This window comes from Oenanthe melanoleuca, chromosome 1, assembly GCF_029582105.1.
Source record: "Oenanthe melanoleuca isolate GR-GAL-2019-014 chromosome 1, OMel1.0, whole genome shotgun sequence".
Lineage (NCBI taxonomy): Eukaryota > Metazoa > Chordata > Aves > Passeriformes > Muscicapidae > Oenanthe > Oenanthe melanoleuca.
This window is the reverse complement of record NC_079333.1, coordinates 38,596,886-38,624,668: the sequence shown is the minus strand read 5'-3', so window position 1 is coordinate 38,624,668 and position 27,783 is coordinate 38,596,886. Positions and strand designations below refer to the sequence as shown.

Genomic DNA, 27,783 nt, shown 5'->3' with positions numbered 1-27,783 from the left:
TGAATTAAGTTGCTGTAGTGCTCACCACAATATGCTGCACCTGAAAGTGTGAAAGTAGAGAGATGACACAGTAATTTCCAAAAGTCAGTCTGAGCTAGAACTTGTGAGAGAAATTTAGAAAGTGTTGTCTGGTCTTGGCAAAAATTCTCCTTCAACCTTTTAAAATTTCTCCTGTTTAGTAATGCTACTGTTAATTACTGTCATCTATATTTAAATGCCAAGTCTAATGATTCATTAGCATGACAGATTAGATTGTGCAACATAGGTGAGCTAGGTTACAGGCAGGTTAAACACCAGCCTTCCAGTCCTGCAGAGAAATGCACAATGCTGAAATGAGAAGTCAGTAGATGTACTATGCATCTTTAAATGATTGCTGTAATTACATTTCACACTGTCTCTCTCTACATGACTGACTTCTATTAATTCTTCCAAAGAACAAGAAATATAAAATGTATTGTTTAAAGTACATTTTCAGAGTAAAAGACTAAGCAGAACTTAAACCTCAGAATACTTTTCTGGCATCAAAACTTATGTAGCAATAAATGAACTTGACAAGATTAATAAATCTAATTTCCATTTGAATATTTGGAAATAATCATAACTTTTTTTTGTTGTTGGATGGATATGAGGATCAATGAGATTGAAGTTATGTCTATGTGCAATTCAAATGGAATGAGATAGTAAATGTTACTCAGTCCAGAACTGAGACCCCTTTCTGAAGCTAGTAACTTCTAATGAGTATCAAATCTGTACTGTATTGATGTATAATCCCTAATCAGGGATCTGACCTCAACTTTTCATACCACCTTCATTCTAATGCTATCATGCAAAAGAATATACGTTAATTTTAGAAATAAAGAATTAGATAAGAATTAAAATAAGAGTTTTGTTGCGTTAGAGCTTCCTGAGTTTTGTTTCTCTATGTTTCTGAAATATCCCTCTCAGGTTGAGGTTATGTATGATTTCACCACAGAAAATTCAAGAGGATGAAGTTAAGGAATGAATGAGTTGTTTCCAAGGACAAAGAGGAACTTGTTCTTTTGGGAGAACAAGGAAATTCCTACATCTTTGCCTTTCAGACAGAGATTTTGTCCACACTACTATAGTGAAAGGTACCAGGATGGATAGTGTCACTGTGTTGGAAGACTCCATGGTATTTATTCTTTGGTGGGACCACAGCCTTCTCAAGACAATTCTTGTCACATTTTGGGCGTTTGCAGAATTGACTAGGGGCCATTCTTAAAAGAGTTTGGAAGCACTCTGTGTCTTGGGAGGTAGAACAATTTAGCATTATGGATATGGACCTTAACATATGATATGATAGATAGGAAAGGATTGGGTTTCCTTTGCTCTTCAAGGTGATCTAATGGAGAGGCAAGGTCTTTAAATGTTGATGCAGCTCTGGAAAATGGAAATTGGCTGCAATTTTCAGACAGCTTCAAAAGCAGCACTGAAGGGACAGAAACACAGAGCAAATCTACCAGAGCTGATCTTATGCTATTACAGACAAGCTGCTGTTGATAGGGTCAGGAGACAATTTCTAAAGGCATACTGTGGAAGGGGAGTTCCAGGAAACAAGCTGTTTATTTTTTTCCAAAAAATTCACTGGATACCACTCCTGAATACAGCTGAACTGCCAGAGGGTTTATTTGGCAATACTCAATGATTTGTTCGGAAATTTGCACAACAGATAAAATTCATTAATTTTGCCACTCTCTCAGAAAGAGTGGGTGCTGTCTTCACAGTTTTAGGTGACCTGCTTATTTTATTCATTTCTCCATACTTGCTTTCAGACTTGGATTTATCTATGTAAAGTGAGGTTGAAGGCAAATTTTCACTGAAGGTTCACCAAAGCCATGACAGAGAAACAAAATCTATCTTTTCCAACAGGAGAGCTTTGAGAAATGCTGCTTAAAATGAGTTGCAATGAGCTCTGCTATTTTTAGTTCCTAAAGTTTATTATTCTAAGGTATTTACTCACTTTAAGTAGAAGGAATCAAGGAATGAATGACAGAAGGCTTAATTAAACCTATTATGTCTCTGTCATAATGACACTGGCAACAAATCCATACAGATTGTTTCAAATCTTGCTTCAGGAAGCCTCATGTTTAACAACAACAAGGAGTTTAAGCATGTGCTGAATTTTAAGAATGTACATCACCCCATCAACTTCAAAAGGATTTTGCAGATACTTTAAGATGAAATGCTTTTTTAGACTTGAGACAAAGTTCTTAGCATTTTGCACCCTTGAACTTAGTTATATAGGTCAAATATTTCAAATAAAAACAACAAAGTAAGTATCAATACAGTTAAAATTCAAATAATTTCATTTTCTAGATTTTTAATATGACTGAAGATGTATTCTTTTCAGCATTTTTATATGAAGAATAGATATCTTTCAGTTATTTTTATTTCTGATCCTCTTAATAAAAGAAAGGGCTAGATTTGCAGAATTTTAAAGTAGATATGTGCAAGTGGTTTGAAAAATTATGTGGAAAACTGTGGATGGAAACCACAGCTGAAACTGTTGGCAGAGTTTGACAAAGTTCACATTTCTTTCAGATTCACTGAATGATACTCTTCAATTAATAAATTGTTTATTAATAAAATGTGAACATTTCTGCATAAAATTTACTTTTTCTGGCATTTACACATGGTCTTCAGGTGTCTTTTAATCATATATTTTCTAAAGAGACTGTATTGAGATAATGAAGAAAACAATAAAATTTTGTAGTGCAAATCACTGTTGTAGGTGCAGCTATTCTTACTCGACAAAGCAACATTCTTCACAGAACTGTGATGCTTTCAGAGCAAAACAGTCACTAACTTAAAAGTTTATTACAGGATGATCAGGGACACTTTTGAAAGTGAAAGTATAACTACTTGCATTTTGATTTTTTTTTCACTTCAGTTAACACCTTTCATTTATAGTATCTAAAACTGTTTAGATTGACATTATTTAGAAGAAAATGTTACTATTGTAATGCCTATTTTAGATTCTGTGTTTTCTAAAATGAACATTAGAAACAAAGGCTTTTCTCAAGTCTGGAGGGTTTAAATAAATGAACTTTTCACAAATTAATGCTAGGAAATTATGAAATATACCCAACAAGGTATCCAGGGAGCATGATGGCAAAAAAGAAATGTAGATGATTAAACTCATTTCTTAATAGGTGCAGTCAATTAAAAGGCTGACAAGAGTGTGCTGTGATAGAATGGGCAGTGTGCAGGCTGTCTCCTCAGGAAACTATTGATTTAAATGTCTGCATCATGGGTGACTTCTTACTCTGTACATCACTAGCCAGTCATCCTAGATCATCCATTGGAAAAGGACATTTAAATTGTATCTAATCAATACCCTTCTCTGTAGATTAAAAGCAAAAAGCCAGATTTATTAAAAGGAAAAAGGAAATGGTACAAAGAAGCCAGTGAAAATTGGATTAATAAAATTGCCGTGAGGAGTTCCATAAATGACAGGTGAGAAGTTGTTTTTCCCTACCAATTCTTTAGGTTTTTAGCCCAAGCTGTAAATATTACTGAGATGGTAGGCTTGTGAAACGTTGAATAATCCACAGATAAGGAAAAGCAAATTTTTTTTGTGACTTAATAGAATGTAGAGATTGTACCTGTGGCAAAGGTAAGCACAAAATACATCTACTGTTGTTGCCAGAGTTATTAGGACACTGTTCCAAAGAGAAGCTGTGGAACCACAAAGAAAAATATGCAGTTATTTTGCACTAAGGCAAGTAGACTAAGTCAAAATGAAATATATATTTTTTTTCAATTTTTATCAGGTTTCGTTTTTATTGAAAAAATATACTTCTAATTTCATTTACAGCATGCAATAGATTTTTTTTGTTGTTGTTGTTGGTTTGCTCTCTTAAAATAGCATAAAGCAGCATGATCTTGGGTATGAGACATCATAGGAAATGCAAAGAAATAAATTATTGAGTTTAAATCTTCATAAGCATTTTCTGTGGTAGTTTAAAATTTCAAGCAGACTTTTAACTGCACATTACTGGTCTTCCACGTTTGCTCTGTAAAAATACCCAGTAATAAAGTGGGCTATTTCAAATATTATATCTCTAAACATAAGCAGAATAAAGTTCACTTTATACCTCTTTCAAATCCAAAGACATGATATATTTATCTCAAAGAACTTTCTATTTTACCTGTGCACACATATGCAAATGATACAGTACATAAACATTTATATTTGCAATTGTATCACCAATGCTGAATTACATGATAATAACCATAGTAACTGGGCTTTTGGCCATGGAATTGGGAGACAACTGAGCCAGTGTGATAAACATGTTCTCCTTTTTTGGGTTTCATTATATTTTTGCATCTGCTCCTTAGAACATACACTTTGTCTGTAAGATGGTGTCAAAGGCCTTTGTTGACAGTGCCTGTTCCATTTTGAGCTGATCCCATTTCTGTTTTTAATTAGAAGAACAACATTCATGTAATAATTTTCTACAGTGGCACAATCAATGCATTCAAAAATTCCATTAATCTAATTTTGGTTTTGGTTTTGTTTTTTGTTTAATTTTTTTTTTTCATTTGAAAGTGGTGAGTTTCTAAGCTTTTGTAATCCATGCCCATGGTTTTCAGCAATGAAAGGGAAAATGAACACCATTATGTGTAACTCTGCTTCTCTTAGTGAGAAATGGCTTGGTTTATCCTTGGGATTATAGATTACCCTTCAAGCCATTAGAGCCCAGTAAAACTGTAGAGCACCAATTACTTGAATTACTTTAAGGTTAGTACATTTCCTTAAAAAAATCTATTTCAATGCTTTACTTTCTGTCTTACTGAAATCATCTGGACACATGCAGGCCAGCTGTTAACCAAAAATATTTCACTATAAAAGTGGTGAGGCACTGGAAGAGGTGACCCATGAATCTGACTCACAACTTTTCAGTGATACAAGCTTCTGATATGTTAATATGAGTTTATAGTGTGGTGACATCATTAAACTTCAATTAATTTAAACAATATTAAAATCAGAGATGCTGCTTAATGCAAATATTATTTTAACATCAACACCAGCTATTTAAGATTAGGGAATTGAATGAACATTAAAACAAGGGTGTTAGAGAGAGCATCATGCTACATAGAAATTGAACGTGAAATTGCTCTTGTGAACAAGTTTCTCACAAACTTTTAAAAGAACTTCAATCACTTTTTACTCTATCATTTTGAAAACATTCTTATGTCCTTATAGCAGCCTTTTCTCTCTTGCAAATCCTGCAGCATTATTTACCACACCTCAGCACTTCCAAATAACATTCTGCCATTAAACTTTCCTAAGAAACTTTCATTACAGTTTCCAAATACTTTAATGAACGGAAATTACATTCCAGTTGCTACAATGTAATAATTTTTATACCTGCAAATGTAGATGTGTAAGGTAATACAAACTTAAAAATACAATGAAAATAAACCTACTAAACCAAATCTAAAATTTTTTTCCCCTTACCTTACCTAAATTTGTTTTCTTGGAGGAGGTAGTGTTATAAGTACATGGGAGCCTGAACGAACTGTGGAAGTAGCTATTGAAATTCATAGCTCTTGTGTTGTTTGAGCTCCAGCTCTCACTTTCCCTGTAATTCTTTTTTTCCCCAGTTGGAGGTTAAATAGCCGCCTCTCAGCCTTACTCTTGAGAAGGGAACAGAAATCTGAGGTTCTGACATCTGGAACTATGTGTTTTTACCAGTGGTTGGGTTCTCTAACCAAGAGATTTGTTTTAGGATAGTTTTCTTGTCTAAAACACAAAATGCAGCAGAACTTTCTAAGAAGGTAGATTTAAGACTGAAGTCCACTAATACCATGATCCTCTTGTGGTGCTTAGAGTTTTAAACATGCTGCTCTGGCATGAGCAGAATTTGATAAATGTAATTATTGTTCCCAGCTCAGATAGGGCCATGATCTCCTAACAAACACCTTGACAGAATATGCAGCAGATAAGCAATAGATTTAAGAGGTCTAACTCAACCAGGGAGGGGTGGATTAAGGGAAGATCAGACTTCACACTAGATCTGCTGAGTTCTTGACAAACCAGTGGTGTTAGTAGACATGCAGGTGGCAACTTCTCCTTAAACCCATTGTCCCTGCTGTGGCTTCATGATCTGCCTCCTGTTTCATGGTTGTATCTTATTTTCAGAGGGGTCTGAGAAACTAGGATGGAGTTTTTCTTGCACTTCTCCTCTTAAAAAACACCCATGGTAGGATTTATGTAGATAAATTAATACAATTTTGCTGGATGCCTTCCTGTAAAGTACTAAAGGAAAATTAGAGTTGAAGAGAAATCCTGTCCCTGTTTTTCCAGCTAGGATGTTTGAAACAGAGCGTGCTGTTGATAGACCATGGCTTTTACCTGAGATCATGAATTATTGATAGCATCTGAAAAGTATATTGGAGTAAACTATTTCAAAAGCTAAGACATTTTTGGTTTCCATTAACAACTATAAAAACCCCTTCAGTTTTATAATGTATGAATGTACATTGAATACCTATGCAAAAACTAGGACATAAACCATATATATTTATATACATACATACATTAAAAAAAGTTAGAGGTGCAGACTATCCAAGAGATATATAGGTACTTTATCTCATTCTATTCCTAAGTTTACTGTTCTTTCTTTCCTGCTCAGAGAGTGTGGCAAAATGATAGATTTTTCAGGAAACTAGCAATGAGTGAAATACATCACTGCAGAGTATTCAAGTGTGCCATTAAAGTATAGCATTTGGGATCATGTACTAGAGTTATTTTCCCTGATGATTCTACTTTAAAAGTAAAAAGTCTACAGAAAATCACTCTCTCCTACTAAGTATTTTTTTTCTAATTTTGAGATTCTAGCCCAACAATGTCAGTGTCACTTGTATAACATATTCAAATTACAATTTAGTGCCTTATCAAGCAACGTAAAGGTCTGATTTATCAATATTAAAAAAAAGTTACTCACATGCAAACTGGAGAACAGCCTCTCTGCTTAAAATGCTGCCAAACATGTTGGTAGTTAAACATTGATACTGTCCAGAATCTTTCATTTCACTGGGGTTGCTGATGATCAAACTTCCTTCTACTAAACTGAAGCGGTAATCACTTTCAATGTCAATTTCGGTTCCATTTCGAAGCCATCTTTGGGAAAAGAAAAACAAACAAACTACTTGAGCATTCAACAGCCACGTGAAGGTATCAAGCTTGGGACACACAATCTGACAGCTCCAGTTGTAATAATGAGAACAATTATTCACATATGTCCCGTGTAGGAGCCCATTGCTCTGCCAAAACCTGAAAACAAAAACCATAAGGAAAACCCAATCTTCAACCTTTGAAGAAAAAGGATATTCCTTGTTTTGCCTATGCTGAATGAAAATAACAATCTCTGTTTCTAATATTTCCCCCCCAAAAAACTAATGTTCACAAGGGCTTAAGACTTGAAAACTGCATAGCAGACACATCTTTTATGTCAAAAATAGGAATTTTACTGTGCTTATGATAATCAAAGTTTTAATTTATTTTCTATCATTAAAGCCTCATGCCCAGCTGAGTTTACAGGTAGCAGAGTTGAGTCTGCACTGCATGTAAACAAGGAAACTTTTTTTCCATTCTTTCAGCATTTGATCTTCTCAGCCCAAGAAAAAGAGACACCTCATTTAAATAGAAGAAAGAAAAGCAAGACCTATGAAGAGCAGGGAGGTAGATTGATGTACATGAGCTGTTAAACAATATAGGATTTTGCCAACAGACAAAGGCAAAATAATATCAGCTGAATCAGTATACACAGAATTCAAAGACTGGAACAGGCAAGAGGAATTAACTGCTGGGTGGCTAAGGGCAGTCCCTAGCCGCCACTAGGTACATGGAAACTAAGATAATAGAAATGGAAAACAGAAAATAAGCAGCCTGAATAGAGAATGCTAAGTTGGGGGGGGTGTTTGGAGGTGAAATAAGAAGTCTGAGCAGTAAAATCAAGGATGGGAGTAAAGATAAGATGGAAAAAGCCAGGCTGTGGGAAACACAGAAAGTATCTCGACTGAGACAAAGTTTTAAATAATTTCTGAATAAACACTTATTTTTATGAGGTTTCAGAAATAACCTAGGAGTCTCATAATTTTTCAGTTGAACAAGAGGTTTTATGCATTGGGTCTCCCACCTATCCCAGGTATTGTCTGCCAAAAAGTCTCAGCCTCTCATTCATCTCAAAATCAACAAACTGTGTAGTAGTCCACTGGCTGCAAGAGAAAATATTTTGTGTGGTAGATTGATACACTTCAGCAGTCTGGAATAACCTCTCATATGCTTGCGTGTGTTTGCAGCTTCTGAATTAAAGAATAACATCCACATAGGAAGACTTTTAGATTTGCTTTTTTGTCAATGTGTAATTGCATGAAATTGTAAGAAGAATGCAAAGAAGAGATAAGCAGTGTAAACAGATAGGATACAATTATTATAATGCCCAGATATTTCTTTAATTACTCTTTCTCTGTCATTCTGTGACTTCAAAGTTGGCAAGGGAAATTTCCAGGAACTTGCAAGATTTGCCAGAGATCAGCAAGGACTGGAAGAACTTGGCAATATTTAGACTCCAGAGGCAACTTTAACAGAGTAAAATAATTATCAATTCACCCTATCTTGTTAATATTCATGATGAATGGAGTACAGAGAGCAGAATACAGCAGTATTCTGCAGTAGCCATGAATATTTCTTAATCCAAAGGTCAGAATTGTCAGAATTTGGATGAACTGTGAATCTACTATTTGTCCCTTCTATTCACAACTGGACTTTAGATTGCAGTTCACCTCTGCTTCATTGAATGTAAGAAATGAAACAGTGTTGACAATTTATTTATATTTTAAAAGATAGAAGGGGACTTTGGTAGGATTAACGACATTTTTAAAATAGGTTCTTACATAGAAGAGGTAAAAGGAAAGGAATTTTTAATTTGAACAATTGATTAGTTTATATTTTGGATGAAATCATAACAAAATTAACGTTTTATACCTATATCCTTATCTATACATGTGAATTAAAAAAAGGAAATTTAGATAGGGAAAAAGAGAAAAATGTGTTTTGGCATTTCAAAATGGGAACTGCCACAAAATTCAGTTAAATTTGCTTTTTTCCTTTAGTTGCATTTTCAGTTAATTTCAATGAAAAAATATGTTTTTTGGATTCTACCTCAAAACTTTGCCTCTATATCTTGGGGTACATCCTGAGGGACTGTATTCCCCTCATATAATCTATGTACCTTATAGGAAAAAAACCACTGAATTAGGTGACTTTTTTTTCTAGATATCTTGACTGACCTAGAATGACAGATCCCAAAATATAACACTTCCAAGGTCAGAGATTGTTAGGAAAACTCAGATGCATTTTTTTATTGAAGAGAAGGGACTGATAACATTTCAAAATACTATAATCTGGCCTAAGCAGACAAAACAATAATTTTTAGAAAACTTTTTAAATTGTCTTTTCTAAGAGGAAATTATACTGACAAAAAAATTACTACCCAGCTTATGTGTGTCCTAAGTAAAAGAGTACACTCAGTGTTTCACAATCAGTGAAAGCTGTGTAGTTAAGTGGCATCTCAGGGAATTCAACATCTGCTTGTAGCTCAGTAACACTGCTGACCTGTGAGATCCCACAGGAAGTTTGTCAATGTCTGTATTCCTCACCAAAAGGATTGCAGTTATCTTCGTCATTGTACTGGTCCTGACCTGTGATGCTAAAGTATGATTTGCAGAAATGCTAAGCACACAGAATCAGTTTATCTCAGGGAGTTATTCCCTAAAACTATGCATCAAAATGCCTTAATGACTGAAAGTCAATAAATTTAAAAAAATTATTTCAGGGTAGTGTTTGGACGAGGGGAAACAAATCTCTTCGAAAGGAAGAACATCTAGAATGATGTGTGTGCTCTCCATTCCATTAAAACAAAGTCATGTCCAAGAACAAAAAAAGAATTTGTAAGATTATAAACACTATGTCAAAATTGCACAGACTAATTAAATGAATTTTAAAAAGGCAGAGATAACTTAACAATGAAATTTTTGAGTGCTTTAAATGTTCTTTTAATATAATTTTAAATAAATGCATACTATGCTTTGGTTTTGGCCAAAAATAATTCTTAGCAGCACAAGCCTCAAAGCACATGTAAATAAAGGTCCAATGCAACTGGCAGTGGTTGGGCAGTGGCATACTCAAAACTTTGTATATCTGTAGATCTTTTAAGACTAAATTCCCTCTATATTTGTTCTGAATAGTATCTTCCTCAGAGAGTAATTTTTACCTCTTGTCCCTCCCTTGAATGGTAGTGTGCATTGCAAATGCTGTGCAGACAAGTGGCAGCAACAGAAGTTAAACTGTGCTATTTGAATTAGGTCTTTTAGGTTAAATCTCTCCTTCTATGAACAACAGTCAGGAAAGTTTTTTTATGAGGCTGCTGACACAAATTAATCTCTGCAGAACTGAAGAAATGGATATCAAAAAAACATAAAACTGCCCAGACTGGAAGGGACGTTGCTCCAGAATAATATGGAAAATGAAGTCTAAATGAGATTATCAAGCATTTTGTTCATTTGTGTCTTGAAAACTTTCAGTAATTACTGAGGAGTATGAAACTTTCTTGCTTCTTGCCATCTCCATGTGGCTCCTTGTGAAGAAAGAGTTCCTATCCTGCTTGTAGTCAAAATATGCTGAAAGTCTGTATTTGTTAATTGCATTCCACTGGAAAAATGCAAAAACCTGCTTGGATGAAGAAAGAAAGGAAATGGCATAGGTTCTCCACAGACAAAGTTTCTACAAGAATAATGAGGTTGTCTGGGAGACCTGAATATAGGACTCTCCTCCTTTTGGGTTGAATTTGTGTCTTTTCCCCATAATCACAGGTTATGTTTAATGGGCCAGCAGTACTTTTGCAAAGTGTGGAACTAATACACTTTTTTATTTTTCTTTTTTTATCAACAAATCACCAGTAGGTAAAAGAAGTCAGTAAAGAAGAATGCAACATAGCTTTCATATCACATAGTGAGGAATTCATGCTATTCTAGCTTGGAGAATTTCTGGATATTGATTCTAATCCCATGTTACATGTTTTAGTTGTGCCTGTGCTTTTGGGGGTTGTGTCATGCATCAGATTCATTTAACAAGTCCATATTTTGGAAAGAGGGAGATTGAGTGTTGTTGTGCAAGGGACATCTAAGAATGGTCCTGCCTCTGCATTTCTTTAAGTTATAGAAATGCAAGAGTTGTGATTCAAGTAATTCTAAGGAAAATTCAACTGGAATTCTGAAGAATCCACAAGTCAAATATAGGTAAAAGGCAAAAGAAAAAGTGCAGAATTGATGATAGCCACCTATGACAAAACACAGTAAGAGTCCTTATGTTCCCTTTGCAATTGAAGAATGACTCTATGAGAAAAAATGAAGGGTATATGGAAAAAACCCCAACCATATGTTCCCCCAGCCCTCTTACATCACCTGTAATTTGCATAAAGTATGAGCAGAGACAGACATAGCAAATGGCTAAGGTGACTGCAACATACTGTTGCCACCTGTAAGTGGGCACCATCAATAAACTGCACTCTGGGGCTCACAGGTGTGCCTGAATAATGGATAACTGTGGCATACAAGTCTGTATGGAAAAATAAGCAACAGGTTATGGCTGAAGAGGAATAAAATGGTAGGTTTGTGAGTGAAAAACCACCAGATCTGACTCAGCCATGGTATCTTGTAGTGCCAAGACATGTCATTTAATGTACATATACTTTGCTGCCTTCCCTATACACTGGGATAGTATTTTGCAGCTTTATAGAGGTTTAGAAATAAAAAATCCTAAAGAATTAAATATTTGGTTTTTTTGTCATTTGTCACAGACACAATTCAATAAACTGGTCAAAAGGAGTCTCTCCACATGGATAGATGCAGAGAGTATATAATTTGAAACTTAAAATATTGCTTTGCCTTTAATCAGTGCCACTTCTGCTTGTCACAAAAAGCATTCAGTCAGGAAAATCATTAGTGTCAGAGAGCTGTTTCTGTTGTTTCTAACCAAAATACATTGATTCTCAGAGTAGGATTGCACTAGCTAATATTCTGAAAGCTAAAAAAAAAATAGCAAAACAGATACCTGTATGTGGGGGTAGGATTTCCACGTGCTTGACAATTCAGAGACACTTTCTTTTCCTCAGAATCTGTTGGAAAAATCATATCATCTGGCTCTTGTACAAACACTGGCCCATAATCAACACTTTCTGTGAAAAAAAGAAGTGCTTCAGTTTAGGAAAGCGGAAAGAATGCAAATGTGTTATAGATTTTATAATGTGAGATTAAAATATGCATAAATATATTTGTTTTCCAAATGTTCATGTTGCATTCCTTTAGATGTTGCATTTAAAAAGCAATTATTAAAAGGAAAAAAAAAAAGATAAAGAAGAAATATGGGAAATATTGCTAAGTGAGGAATAAAACTCATAGCATGATCTAACTCTTTATTATGCCTAAGAATGGTTTCCTCATCAGACATATTTTGGCCTGAAGTCTAGTTAGAAGCTTAAGAGACATACAAGGAACTAACTGTTTATAGAGAGCAAGGTAAACAAAAAAATTTCCTACTGCTTGCAGCAGCTTATGTCACAGAAAAGTAATACACTACCTTCCTTTTTTGTCAAAGAGTTGCTGAGAAAAATCACTTGGAAAATTAATGGCAGCAAATGGTGTCTGTTATGAAATAATATATAGCTAAATCTGGCATTTCATTTTCCCTCCACTGTCTTTTCTAATTTTGGTATGTACCTGTATCTTAACAAGAATTTACATTTCTGAACTAGAAATGCTGGATAGACCCATAGAACATATCCATGATTTCAGTTTATTCATATTATGAAGTGAGAAGTGTAAACCTTCAGAAAAGTAAAAGGTCATGAGCAGAATATTCCTGATCATATTGGTCTGAATAAATAAAATTCTCACTGTGCACCAGAAGGCTGTGGAATTTTAATAATTTTAGACTTACTCCAGGCTCCTGGATGATTTAATCACATGGTGCTCTTCATCTTCAAAGCACTAGCCTAAAGATTCATGTGCAGGGAGATAGTGACATTGTCCTGCTAGTTTCAGGATAAGGGGAGCAGGGTTTTCTCTGTTGGTTTTAGGGTTTCATGTGTTCATGGGGTAGACATCCTCCAGTTCTCACTCAGGACAGCACAACACATTAAGCAGTTTATAACATCCTGCTGTATTTGTCCTACCAACAGCAGCTTGAAGTAAAAAAGCACACCTGAAGACTTGGGGTTTGGTCACTGACTTGATAAATTGTTTTACCAACTCCATGCAACTTCAACCACATATTATGGTTTCACAGTTTGGGGAACTGCAAACTTTGTCATACTAATTTTTATACTTTATACTAATAATAATCTTTATCATATTATCTGAGGCTAATAGAAAATCTGGGTAGACAGGAAAAGGTACTTGATGTTACAAGTCTTGGTACAGAGAAGAAAGACATGGAGTCTGAAAAAGGATGAGAAATATGGGAGACATAGGTCATAGTATGCTAGTTTTGAGATGAGAATTTCCATGTCCTTAAATTCTTACATTTGGAGTTTCTCAACTCTCATATCATACAGTAAAAAGATGACATAAAACCCCATCATGCTATTCAATCTTTCTTTTTAGAATACACTTCAGTTTTGTCTTTTTACACTATTCAAATGCAGATTTTGCATTTACACTTTTCAAATGCAGGTGTTTATGCTTCTGCTGGAATAGATTCAAATAATTAGCCTGTCAGTTGGTAAAGTCAGCAAATAAGAGCAGCAGCAATTAGTTTCTCTTTCCCATAATTTTCCAGTTTATTAGCCCTACTTGTAGGACTGTGTAAGGAGTGTGGATTGTTGCTTTGCATATTTATATTACTGTGTAGGTGAATTGCTTTGCTTGGGTTTATTAGCAGAAATGTGTGCTCTGGAACAAATACCTGCATTATTAAAAAAAAAATCAACAACAAACCAAACAACGAACACAAAAAAAACCAATCACAATAACTGATTTCTGATATGTGTTGATATTATTGAAGTTAAAATAACTCCAGTAATAAATTTTGAGAACTGCATCTTAAAATGTCATGGGGGGAATGGATTCAGCTAGCAAAACTTATTTTAAGACAGGAAAACGTTAGTACAAATAGAGTCTGTGGGTTGTTTCTTATAATTCGGTCACCTGCTTCTTGCACTGCACAAAAGAAAATACTGAATGTAAAATAAAGAAAATAATGAATGTAGGTGTGAATAAACAGAACTGACATTGAGCTAGAGTTTAGCAAAACCAAGAATTAATTAAGGGTAACAAATCTAAATCATGGCTTTAGATTTAAGTGTTATTTCATGCAGATTAGTAGGCATATGGATAGAGTGTATATTAATGAAGATTAATGATTTTATCTTCTCCCTAGGAGGGAACTCTGTAGATAAATATAATATCACAGTCTAGGACTGCTGGAAAGAAAAGAAAAAGAAGCAAGGCTATGTGCAGGACCAGACCATGGCACACTCATCCTCTCCCAAAGCCACTCAGACAGAGATTTCTGCAGCTTTTAACTCAGTCATTGACCTTAGGACAAGGGATCACCTCCAGCTCCAGTCACACCATGGTCCCACAGAGAACTGAAGCCACAGAGAAGGGAGCAGCTCAACCCCTCTGTGTGACCTGGAAATAAAATTTTCTGATCCATGAACCATTGGCTGGTTCTTATGCTTTGTGTGGCCTTTTTTGGGAATATCCCTGGCCTTATCCTTATTGCCCTCATTTTCTTACTATATTTATGTATGTATGTACCTTTGTACATATGGACATAGAAGCTATATATTTACACAAACACACACTCTTCTATACTCATGGATGTTTTCTGATGCCTCCAGGGATCAAAGGCATCAGGTTTCTTTGCACCCATGTCTTAGGTAACTGGGACCCATGCTGCTAAGCAGGATAGTCTTTTGTGAGTGTCCATGGCAGGATTTGAGCTCCACACCTTATTTTTTTATTTCTAACTTACCAAGAATGTGAAATTAAATGAATATTCTACACACATGTTATCATGCATATATTTCAATTTACTATTTTAATTTCTCAAGGGAAATATTTCTGATCCTCGTGGAGGCTTTTACTAAATCAGATGCAGAATACTGGTTGCTTTAAGTGTTGTCTTATTTAAAGAAAAGTGATTTACCACAGAGTCTTGAGAATACAGGTGTGCTCTGCAACCAGCAGTGCAACAACAGCTACTTTGTGGTCCCCTTGCAAGTTCTAAGTTGTCATTTTCAACCTAAGCAATTAAAAGCACCAAGTACTCTCATTCGGATTTACTATTTAAACTGGTATTGTCCAGAAAGACAAAAATATGGAAAATATCTAAAATATAGGAAAAATCCCTCTTTTAAATTCTTAAATATTTTTCACACCAGTGCTTATATATTCTCTGAGTGCCAGTGTTCTCTTTACAGCACTTCTGCACTGAAAAATTTCTGGAAAACATGACTTCTTAGTGCCAAGTATTTAAATCTCCATGGGACCATAAACTGGAATTGGTATCCTGCAACTTAGACAGTAGCTAAAGTGTGGTTTCTCTCTCTCTTATCTACAGATATTCTTTCATACTTTCATTCTCTCCCTCAGTTACTGATGAAGAAAAAAAAATCAGATGTTCCTTAGTTCTTCTTGCTGACATGACAACAAACTGCAAATGAGAATATAGTCTCCTGTGCTTTAAATCCTATAGCAACTGAAATAGTGTAATTCCTCAACAGTTGCTTTCTTGCCACCAATGCTGATAAGATTCCAGGTCAATTAATACATTGAGAAAATTAATTAATTCCTGGAACCTTGAGAACAAAGAGGTGGGCAGGAAAGAAATATGACCCTGTTCAAACTCCTGCATTGGAGCTGCCTGGGCACTATTACATTTGGTGTCTGATAATTTTAAGTGCTGTACTGCTAAAGAAAATTAGAAATGAGGTTATTATAAATGCTTTCCTAAATAAATCCCCTTAAAGATACATGACTGGGCTAATCAGTCATGGGGCCATCCTCTCAGTCTGAGCTACTGGTGGGAAGAGACAGCAGATATATTATGAGAGGGGATATGCTCAGGCAGCTTCTATGTATGGGGGAATGAAGGTATTCATTCAGGTCTTCTCCCCTTCCTCTGCTCATGTCCCTTTAGAAGTACTTTTTTCTGGAAAGAGTGGTTTCCTTTTGCTCTATTTTACACCCCCATGTTTCAAAGACTTCTCAAACTCTCGTAGAGATGGAGGATTTTGCTAAAGAAAAGCTGCACAAGGAATGTAAAATGATAGAACTTCTAAAGCAGCCTAAAATGAGGGGTCACTAACAGGCCTTCCATCTTAAAATGCAGATGATTGCACTCTGCATGCAGCCCCTATCCAGAAAAGTACCTACTGGACACAAAGCAGACCAAACTACATCCCAATGACCCAGGTATTAACATGTTCAGGGCACATTGAGATGGATGAAGAAATTGCTGTTGTAAGGCTATATATGTTGCTGAAATCTATATATAAGAAGAAGTAATTAAAATTAACCTAAGACATTTCATCTCAGATGGCCCTACAAAGTGGCAGATACTTATTGGTAAAGGTGGATTATACTAGGATGCTACTCACTATCAACCTAATTTTTGAATTTCTCTCTTTCCTTTCTTTGTTTACAGCTTATGCTTGTGGTATGAACTTCAGGTGATGACTTTAAAGGATCATCTTATTACCTGCTTTATCATGGAACCCGACAGTTTAACCTGTTCAGTGTATTCAGAAACATTTCAGATGTAAATTTACACTGATTTAAATGGAAACCTATTATTATTAACTTCAGTGCTGATATTTATTTTACAAGTAGGTCCTATGATATAAACTTTTACCTTTACACCTAAGAAATAAAAAATTAGTATTCATTTTAATATTACTTTATGTCAAAATATTACATATTTTCAAAATTTTATTTAATATAGTAAAAAAAGAAGCCCACAAATTCATCAAGGGAAAACATAAATCTCTGTGTCACATATTTTTAAATTACCAAATGTGGCTGAAATTTACTGTAATTGTTTTGCATATATATAAGCAGATTCATATATATACATATATATATGTATATTTACAACACATGAATTTCTAAAAAACATTTTAATTTTTTATCTTTGCTTCAGTCAACATAAAAGCTGAAAAACTTTGAGCCTCATTTTGAGGTAAGCTGAGCCTGATACAGATGCCTCAAGGTACACACATTGATTCTAGTGTGCTGCATGGTGGAACATTGCACAGTACATGCATTATTAAGTTTATACTTCAAGGAAGATTAAATTATTTTCTCATATTTTCAGATGTATCTTTCCTTAAAAATATTTATTTGCTTCTTAAGCAAGATGATACGAGATTTTACTGTTGCTTGAAAATGCTTTCTCTGTTCTGTGGTCTGAAACAAATAAATCTGTTCTAAATTTAGTTTATAATATCTAAACTGCATGCCATATGAATCAACATTTTCAAATATTTTTTTAGCAATGGAAAAAAAAAATAGTAGTTTGTGTCTATAATTCAGGCTGGTAAGTACTGAATCTAGCAGATGATGGGGAAGCAGAAAGTCTCATTTTGCAAAAATTAGATTTGGATCTTGCATATCTTGGGGTTCATTGATTCAAACATTTTCAGTCGTGACACAGACTCTGTTCTTCATTTCCTTGTAAAATGTGACAAACCAAAGATGAAAGGACAAAGAGAGTCCTTATTCAAGGTTAAGTTCAATTATCTTTACTGCAGCAATTCCAAAAGTTTTTGGAATAGTAAGAAAATATAAGAGTTTGCAGTTTTATGATTCTTCAAAAGTATTTAATGAATAATTCATATTTTCTATTCACATTTTTAGTCATGACTTTACACATTGATACAGAGTTTGAAGAGAAGGAATGCATCTCCTTAGCTGCATGTTTATACTAAATAATTCCAGATAGTTTAAAGTCAGCAGTGAGCTAGAGCATAGTTCTTTTAATTTAAGATATCAGGAAGCACATGTTGGATTGAAAGTGCAAATGAAATAGCATCAAGTCAGTATGAAAGGACTTTTCTTACAAGCCATGTCAGGTGTTTGAGCATATCTGCTGGGAAATCATTTGAGAAGTCACTTGAGAACTGGTATAATTCAGCAGCTAATAAAAGTATTTTTGGGTGTTTTTTGTGGCAATTTTCTCTCCTGAATTTATGCCATATATTAGAAGTTTGATTTATGCAAATTCTTCATTATAATAATATAAAACAGGTTTCCTCTCCTCCTAAAAATATCCTCTCACTTCAAGCAGTGGTGTCTCATTACCACAGGATGCTGTAGCATTTCCTCATTTAGGAAGCCTTGGCTGGTAAACATGACCACCTAACTCTGTCATCACATAGCAGTTATAGGTGAAAATTAGAATATCTTTACATCAAGACCTGTATAAATGAAAAAAAAAGAAACCCAAGGGGCCAAATAAAAATCAAGAAATTTAGTAATATAAGTAAATGCAATGACAGATAATTGAAATAATCACTTATTCTGTTTTAAATATCAAAGATATTTTTTCAGGCATCAAGCTATTAACAGAAATGAGAGTGGTTTTGAAAATAGGTTACATTCAGCTGCCTTAACAGATGTGTTCAAGTCCTCTTAGATGATGCAGATTATCCTATTTGGTTATGTGCTGATCTTTTCTAAATACTATCTCATACCTATGCTTGTGCTATGCAGGCACTTCAGTTAACCAAGGGCTTTTAAAACATTATCAGGTGACCCAGTTTTACCTATTTCTACACAGCTGGATACCAAGATCTGTAAGTGAAATAAGTCCCCTAAGACTATTTTTTGTAGTTTTTAGAAGAAGGGTGTTCTCTCTTCTTGGTCAAATACTCTATTTATTAGGTATGGCCCTTTTACAATTTTGTCTCCAGCCAGTGGTTTTTCACTTGTTCCTGAAAAACTGATGAATCTCAGCTGCTGAGCTGCACTGTGGCCCCAGTGTTTTGAGGAGAGCCATGATTGCTGACCTAAATGATAGATCATGTCTATGGCATGATGATCATCCCTGAGGTATGGTCTCACTGTGCTTTCTGGAGATGTCCAGGATTTATAGTTCTAGCTTGTAATATATTATTCAAATAATCTGTATTTTTTGCTTTCTCCTTCAGTCTTTAGACACTCATGCTGTAGAAGATCAAGATAATAGACTATAGTCCTAATAATGGACATTGATGTTAACCTGCTCTTAAAAGGATGTAAGGGAGGGGTGTCTGGTGAATGGGGAGAAACAGACTTCACTTTAGTCACTGCTTAAAAGAGTATTATGGTGCAAGGACAAATGTAGAAACATTCTCCTATTCCAGAAATGGTATCAAACAGAATTTATCTGCTGCCAGGATCAAATTATTTCTTTTCTAGATCAAACTTTATTCAGGGAACATACTTATGCTTGTGTATAAGCCATTTTTCTACAAAAAAACCCTGCATGCATACAGCATTAATTTTCAATACATGCAAGATATTTTCTGGGGAAAAAAATAAGACTTTTTCTGAGAGAAGAAAGTGTGATGATATTGTGTGAATTTCATTGAAATGCAAGTTATTAATCACAATTCTTTCCTCTTTTACATCCTTAGATTAATATGCTTATGTAACCTCTTATCTCTCCCTCCTTACCCTCTCCTTCCTTCCTTTCTTTCTTTCCTTTTGGTTTTCTGTCTTTTTTGACTGCAATTCAGCTAATTATTGTCACTAAAGAAATGGGCTTAGAAATGTGGCTTTTCAAGATGTAACCAAACATGGCAAAACATGTATCACTACTATGAATTATTGCATTTAGAGTGAATGACATCATATCACACCAGAAACTCTAGCCAAGCATACACATGGAGTTGACTACACAGAATAGATAATTTAGAGAAAAAGTAGTTTTATAAGATTTACTCTTCATGTTTAATTTATATTACTGGCATTCATGACTGAATAAAAAATATTCTAAGGAGAAAGAAAAATATGCATAAAAAGTGGCTTAAATTTTGCTACTACATGAAATTGTGCTGTAATGGAATTACAAATCACAGGTTTGTTATTTTCATGTAGCAGCACCTGCATAAAACCATTCTGCATAGGCATCTTTAAGAAAGGATAATTTAACTTAGAAAGGATATTTAAATTAATGGTGAGTTTAAGGTTGTTCCAATGAACCTAAAGGAAAGCAGCTCATTTTGACCTTGTGACATTCAATAAAACTCAAAATAATATCTTAAAAAGACTGAAGTAAACTGACAAAAAAAAATTTATTTAAAAAAATATTTCCAAGTTTTAAAGGGGAAAATGACACTTACCATCATGTTTGAAGGTCTCTGAGAAATGGTAGAGGTTTGTTGGGGAGTGATAATGTTGTGCAGCTCCTCTCCAGCCTGGTGAAGATACACTTCCTAATGAAGGACTGCTTAATCGTGGTCTGTTCTTTGGATTAAATGAGGCTAAAGATGAACTAGCAGATTTGATTCTTAGGATAGCAGCATATGATGTGGGGAGACCAGGAACAGCTTCTGAATATTCTGAAAAAAAAATAAAAAAACAAAAAAACAAGAAGTGAACATTGACTAGAGACAAAATCTGTCACTTGCAAAAGAATGTTTAGGTAAGCAGTAGAAAAGTAGATAAGTTTTTTTCTATAAAAGTATATTTATAGATAAAACTAGATTTTTATTATAAAAATATGAATATATTAAAATATATTTTCTTTCATTTATAAAAGTTTTATCTATCAGTCTTGATGAGGGACTCAGCTTCTGAAAAGAACTTGGTAGCAGCATTTAGCTCTAAGAAAATTAACCTGCAGCTTCACCACAATAAAAGAATCAAGTGGTCATTAAATTTCTTACTTATGGAAACATGAGTTTTCAGTGTTTCAATTCTATTTCTATGACCCTGTATTTCTATCTCATAGTGGAAAAGTGTCTGCCAGGTCACTGTCTTTCCTTCACAGCCTTCCTTCACTTTGTATTTACAATGTAGAAACACTGACTGAAGCTAAGTTTGTCTCTCAACTCAACAGTATTCTCAAATTAAGGTGTCTAGCTAAATGGTCCAAGAGTACCTGTATACATAAATGCCTTTCCCAAAAACATACATATGCTAGAGTAATTTCCTCTGCTGTCTCTTCAAGTTCCCTTCTTTGTCTTTTCTGACTCTATTTAAAATTTCAGTGTTTACAAATAAAGAACAATGCCCAAGTTTTCGGTCCCTGTATAATGGCAAACATAAAGGAAATAAATTACATTACAATAGATTAAAAACTATACCTCAGGACCTGCAGGAACAAAGCAAGCAGAAATATTGGAATCAGTTTTTCTGAAAATGCAACAGTATTAAGGAGGCAAGAAGAACATTCAAAAAATATATTCATAGAGGTGAGCAAAGGGATCCAGACTGCCTATGAAGGAATAGGTCTTTTGGAGGACAATTGGAAGTGTCTGGAAGGAAAAAAGATCACTGTTCTGTCATCTCTGCTGGTGATAAATATTTAAAAACTGGACCTCCTCTTCACATTGGCATAACATGTAATGTTTGCCATTTTTAGGCTTTGACTCTCCTGTTTGCTTGTGTATGTAACACAATGAGCCACTCTAGTAAATAAGATTCAGCAACACTGAAATAGTTCTGACAACTTCTTTTTGCTGAAATATTTTGTGTAGGCAATTTTGTGAAACAAAGTTGTTCTGTGCTGCCTCATCAAGTTAAGAAGACTGCAATACTCCTCCCACTTAAACAGAAGAAAAAAAATCTATAATTCTTCATTATCTAGTGGAGTGGGGAGCACTACTGCAGTGGTAGTTTCAGGGCTAGAAAGAACAAAAGAACTGATAAGATCCCAGATGGCATGAATGCAAAATACCATGGGAAGAAAGGGAAGGAAAGAGTACAAAAGTAACTTGACATGGTGAGAAGGTCCTGCAGTAATGATAGTGTTATGTAATCTGTTTTCTGACTTTCTGTGGTATAATTGCTTTGTTTGGCTGGGATTAGCAATCAATGTGAAATTTTACCCTGACTCTAGTTGCTCTGTGATGCTCCCTGGGATGTTGTATCTGAGTAAAGGTTTCTTGTAAAATATAACTGGAAATGGTTAATAAATTATACATAAGGAAATATTTCTTGTTTTGTTTACTGAAAGTCTGTAGCCTTGATCCTAACTGACAACTACAGCAGAAAACACACCTGAAAACAAAACCTACTTCCTAATTTGAGCATTCACCTTCAGAGATTTAGACTTCTGAACTGCCTAGTTACAGTGACTTAATTAGAATATATTTTTATTGGAGTACTATTTACAGTAAAAATATTCCTTTAATTTGGTTTTGATTAGACTTCTGAGATTTGGGAGAACAAATGTATATATTCCATTATTTAAGTATATAGTTAAACTGCTGGAAAATAGATATTACTCTCTAATGTGCTTTTTTACTCTACCAGTCTACCCTAAAAATCCTTGAGAAATTTCATCAAACTACTATGGGTAGTTCTCAAAATGCTGCTGTACTTGAGCTTCACAATGAAATTATTATCCCTAGCCTCATTCTGAGAAGTAAGTTAGGTATTTGGGATGAAACATCCAAAGACACCTTCAGCTGCAAGAAGACACAGATAAAGATACAGGCCCAAATGGTAAAGATATCAATCAACTAGAAACCAGCCACAATAAAATCAATGATTTGGGTCAGCCTTTGAACTAGAATCACCAGATTTATAGTAATTTTAACAGTGGCATAGCACTTTTAAGATAGACTATTTCTTTTTAATTTCCAATGCACATTTTCTTAATGGATTTCCAGCAGGAAACTGATATGAAATAGTTTTGGTAATGTTTTAATGAATTTGTATTAACTCAATAAATTATTCATACATCTTTTATTATTTGCAGCACACGCTGCTCTTCAGTTAGATTGGTCAGACTCAAGACAACAAGGAAAATAACAGAGCCATAGGTAACAGAGACCCTGTCTTCCACTAATTGCTGAGGTTTTTTTTTTTTGCTTTTAGATAAAAACAAAAATATGAATTCTAAGATAATGTGAAATAATTTTATTACTGTAATTTCTAATATCTATGTCAGGTTAAATTCAGTTTTATCTCAGGTGTGCTGTTGTGGGAGAACAAAGCTGACTCTGAGGGAAAGGGGATCACAACACAGCAAATGTTTACTCAAGTTCCTTGGGTACAGTCCATGGGTACAAATACAAAACAAAAATACCACCCTGTTATATTTTATAGCTTGTTTTAAAAGGCATAGCACAGCTCAGTAAAGCTCAAACAATGGTACACTAATTTGACCAAAATGTATTCTTTCTTTAAACAGGGAAAAGTGACAAAGAAGATTCATTGAATCACCCCAAAATTTCTTTGAAAACTGTCTTTGAATTGTTTGAACTTTATAGAGAGTAAAGGATTCTGACTTTTGGTGTGATGTTTTGTTTTCCTTTATTACTTTTTTCTATAAGTGACTCCTGGTCAGTTACTTACTCATTGACATTTCTCAACTATCTAATTAAAATGTAGACTGTCTTATAATACTTGCAAATGTGACCTTCATTTGTGTATTTTTGTGAGCTAGCATGTTTAATCAAATGTCACTAAGAATTATAACTCATTTTTTTTCATTGTAACTTTTAATTACATTGTTTGAGTCAAAGTTTTCAGTCTTCTAAGCTTATGGAAATACGTGGATTCATTCTATAAATGGGATGGTATCAGTATTGCTCCTCAAGTTCTTAAACAGAAACATACTTTCTGCCCTGTTCTGCATGCACATTGGTTTCTGCTTAGACTGCTCAATGACATATCTTGGCAATAATCTGGGAGAGAAATACAAGAACAGCAGAAAGCTGTGTGGATAAGGTGTTCATCCAGGTCATCTACTATGAGAACTAGGATCACTACTAAAACACAGCAAAATGTAAATAAATGATGTTTTTCTGATGAAATTGTATTAACAGTAACCAGACCAGAAAAACACCCAAACAAAAACAAACCATACACCAAAAAACTTCAACTAGAAGCCAACAAACCAAACACACACAAAAAAAAGCCCCCAGGACTAAGTGGAAGCCAGTAGATTTCTCAAGACCTGGTTAGTTCATCTGGTCCTCCTTTGTGAATTTCCCACTGTGGTGGTTTAGTTTATCTGAGAGAGATTTTATTCTGAGGTTCTATTGTATCCCACTTATCACTCAAAGCAATAGACAACATGATATCACTGCATTGTCTATTGACATTGTCTATTGACACTGCACTGTCAAAATCATCAAAATCAAATAAACCATGAGATGGAAACTCTCACTGGAGACCTTATTTTAAATGTTTGGATTCTGGATGTCTGCAAGTAAGGTAGTGAGGCTGGGCTCATGTTACAGGCAGTAGAAAGGAGGAGGAAAATGGCATGTGGTATGATAGGCAGTCTCAGTAAATGGCTACTTCTGGCCACAGAATGTAAAGGAGAGCAAGATGAATAGCTAAGATGTCAACATTTCAATTTTTCAGATCTTAGTTGTCTTAGAGCTATAGACTGATGAATGTTGGAAAAGAGCTCCAAGATCACTGAATCCAACATTTGACCTATGAGAAGAACTAGACCATTGCACTAAGTCTTGTGTCTGGTCATTTCTTGAACACCTCCAGCGACAGTGATTCCACCTCCTCCCTGGGAATCCCATGCCAACGTTTAACCACCCTCCCAGTAATGCAATTCTTCATGAAGTCCAATCTGCACATTCTCTGGTGCAGCTCATGGTCATGCCCTTTTGTCCTGTCACTAGTTGCCTGGGAGAAGGGGCCAAACCTGATTTTGCTACAACCTTCCTTTCAGGTAGTTATAGAGGCTGATAAGGTCCACCCAGAACCTCCCTTTCTCTTGTTCTCTCATCATAAAAAAAAGCTTAATTTGTGTCTTTTCTGTTTAAAATATTTGGTTCTTCTGCAAAGGAGTGAAAAATCAAGAAATTTTAATTGTTTTCCAAAGAAGCAATGGGGGATGACTTAGAAGCTGGAAGCTCTCAAGGAAAATATGTTGGTGATCTTCATCAGCCCTTTTCACCACAGATACGAGAGCATGAGAAAGGGAGAAAAGTTATATATGCAAGGTGGTCTTTCTTTGGGGAAAAAGATATTTTTGGAAGGTTTTTGGCAAAAATAAAGTGAATCTTCAGTCCAAAAATTGTTCTGTTGAGCTTTTCAGTAGTCCACTGTTCAAGGAAGATACACAATAATTTAACTTGAAAGTCTGCAGTAGCCTCTCACTTTATAGAATTTATCTTTTTCTTAAAAAGCTAGTCATACAAAATACGAAATTTAAGAACATAGAATATTATAGATAGACATGGGAAAAAATAATTAGCAATAGATTTTATTTTCCTTTAAAATAACAAAGATAAAGTGACTTGAAGAGTTAAAACATTGGCTCTGAGATAATAAAGAATATTTCCAGGGGCTATTAGCAATTGAATCAACATCTTTGGAATATTATACTGTTAGAGCTAATTTAAATGTCATGAATTTTTATGAGGAATTATTTTGAATAATATAAAGATGCTTTTGTAGAGATATTCATTGCTTCCTTTCCTACTCAAAAAACAATCTATTTTTCATCTTACTTCCACTTCATACTCATAATTCAGCAAATAGATTACTCAATATTTGCCCAATTATTCCCACTTTGCATCCAACATATGACATACACTAGAGAAACCAAAATGTACTTTAATACAGAACATCTTCTGCTACGGAATGCTTCCGACTGCAGTAATACAAATAATAAAAGTAATAATATATTCCAATTATGGAACAACATTTATCCAAAGTAAAGTGGTTTTGAACTGAGAAAAAATGTTCTGAGTTTATTGTCATATTTTTTCTATTGAAACACTTAATGTTGTCTCTTTTAAAGCGTGCTAATGTAATACACAGAATAAAATGAGAGTGTGTTTCTACAATAGCACGGGCTTCAAACACAGTTGTTATGTTCAGTGAGTGCTTTGCACCTTTTTTTGAAATTCACTGAAGTCAAGTAATGAAAAGTGGCCTTTAGAAGTAAAAACATTTTGAAGACTTTTCTAATGATCTTACTGAAGAAAAATTTAACTCCAAAGAATAGTAACAGACCCTTATTAATTAGCATATTCCATCTAGTTAAACATTTATTACTTCTGTTTTTTGCACTCAAAGCCCACAGGTGTGTCTGACACTTTACCAAAATATGGATTGTTCCTGCCTGTTTGTCTAATAAAAAAGAGTTTTAGGCAAGCTTTTCCTGAAAAATAAGATTTAAAGCAAACAATGTAGATAGCTGACATCATTACTCTCATGCCAAGAAATACAATGTAAGAATTAGCTTATTTTAAATGCCTTGTGATCTTTGACCTGAGAGAAGAGCGCTATTGACTAGGTGTAATTTGTTGACATATATGAAAATGTGCTCTAAGACTCCTATGTTGGTTTGGTTTGCCAGTTTTTAGATAAACTTCATTGTAGTACTTCTTCAGGTGCTTTCCATGCAATATTTTTCAGCCCAAACATGGTACATATCCTCTAGCAGGGAAGCACAGAGCATTACTAATGTGAGATCCATAGATTAGCCTACACTGTGTGCTTTTAATTGAAATCTTAACTTATTTTCCCAGTGGCTGATGATCATCAGAGTGAGCTGTCAATTCTAAATGTGAAGGGAGAACCTAGCACTAAAGGTCAACTATTTGAGCACAAATCAATTAAGGTAATTAGATGGAGAGAAATCCTTATTTATATCTCTTCCTTCCTACAATGATATGCATATCAATGTTAGGAGAAAATAATAAATCATTGCAAAGGAAAGAAGAAATGTGTAGCTGACTATTTTAATATAAAATGTAAATATAAAACATAATATAATGACTGATTTATTAATACCATCATCAGGCAGTCGAAATCCTAATAATCAATTTAGCAATCAATCAATCAATTAGCAAAGCAACCAATGTATTTTAAGTATTTCTGTTCCTTGTGATATAAATCCTTACATATTATCCCAATTTGGTGTGTTTATGTGTCCATTGGAAACACAGTCTTTCATCCCCTTTAAAACATCTATCTCCAGGTTAAATTTTTTTTTTTCTTTTTTTTTTTTTCTTTTTTTTTTTCTTTTTTTTTTTGAGGCAGTTAATATATTCTTCCCTACCCTTGGCTCCTTCTGTAGTTCTTTGTGGTTTGCTTTAATGTTTACTAAATATTTTACAGCGCACTCTCTACCCTGCTTGCATCTTTGAGACCTTTTTGTGGCTCAGACTTCCCTTAGGAATCCTGTGAATTAATCACTGTATGTACTGTCAGTGTAAACAACTACTGCCAGCAATTAAACAACTCTTACACACATTGAGTGGAATTAATTCTTGTGTTCTGGACAAATAGTCTTGCAAAACAATTCTTAAGTGTTTTTTAATATTTAAAGTGGCACTTAGATCTACAGATTGTTAAGGAGGTAGTATTTTATGCCACTTCTGAACTGTTTTTTAAAAATAATAAAGAAAAAAAAAAATTAAAATCCCCACCCTGTTATGATGGACATTGTTCCACCATCCTCCTGCATGGAAACACTGGTGTCATGCAAATGTACATGCCAAAACATGTCTCATCTTCTTGCCTGAGATGTGCCAACAGAGATGAAAGACATAA

At 34.5% G+C, this 27,783-nt stretch overlaps 1 protein-coding gene across 2 annotated transcripts in view; it reads right to left on the bottom strand.

Moving 5' to 3' along the window:
- The window catches only part of CNTN5 (contactin 5), a 576,470-nt gene that overhangs the window by 200,938 nt on the left and 347,749 nt on the right, over nucleotides 1–27,783 (bottom strand). For both annotated transcript variants that reach the window (XM_056493993.1, XM_056494003.1), the window contains exons 4-6: nucleotides 20,421–20,639; nucleotides 12,143–12,266; nucleotides 6,975–7,150 (exon numbers count right to left, since the gene is read on the bottom strand). In XM_056493993.1, coding sequence (XP_056349968.1) covers nucleotides 6,975–7,150; nucleotides 12,143–12,266; nucleotides 20,421–20,639 — 519 coding nt within the window. The remainder of the gene's footprint in view (nucleotides 1–6,974; nucleotides 7,151–12,142; nucleotides 12,267–20,420; nucleotides 20,640–27,783) is intronic.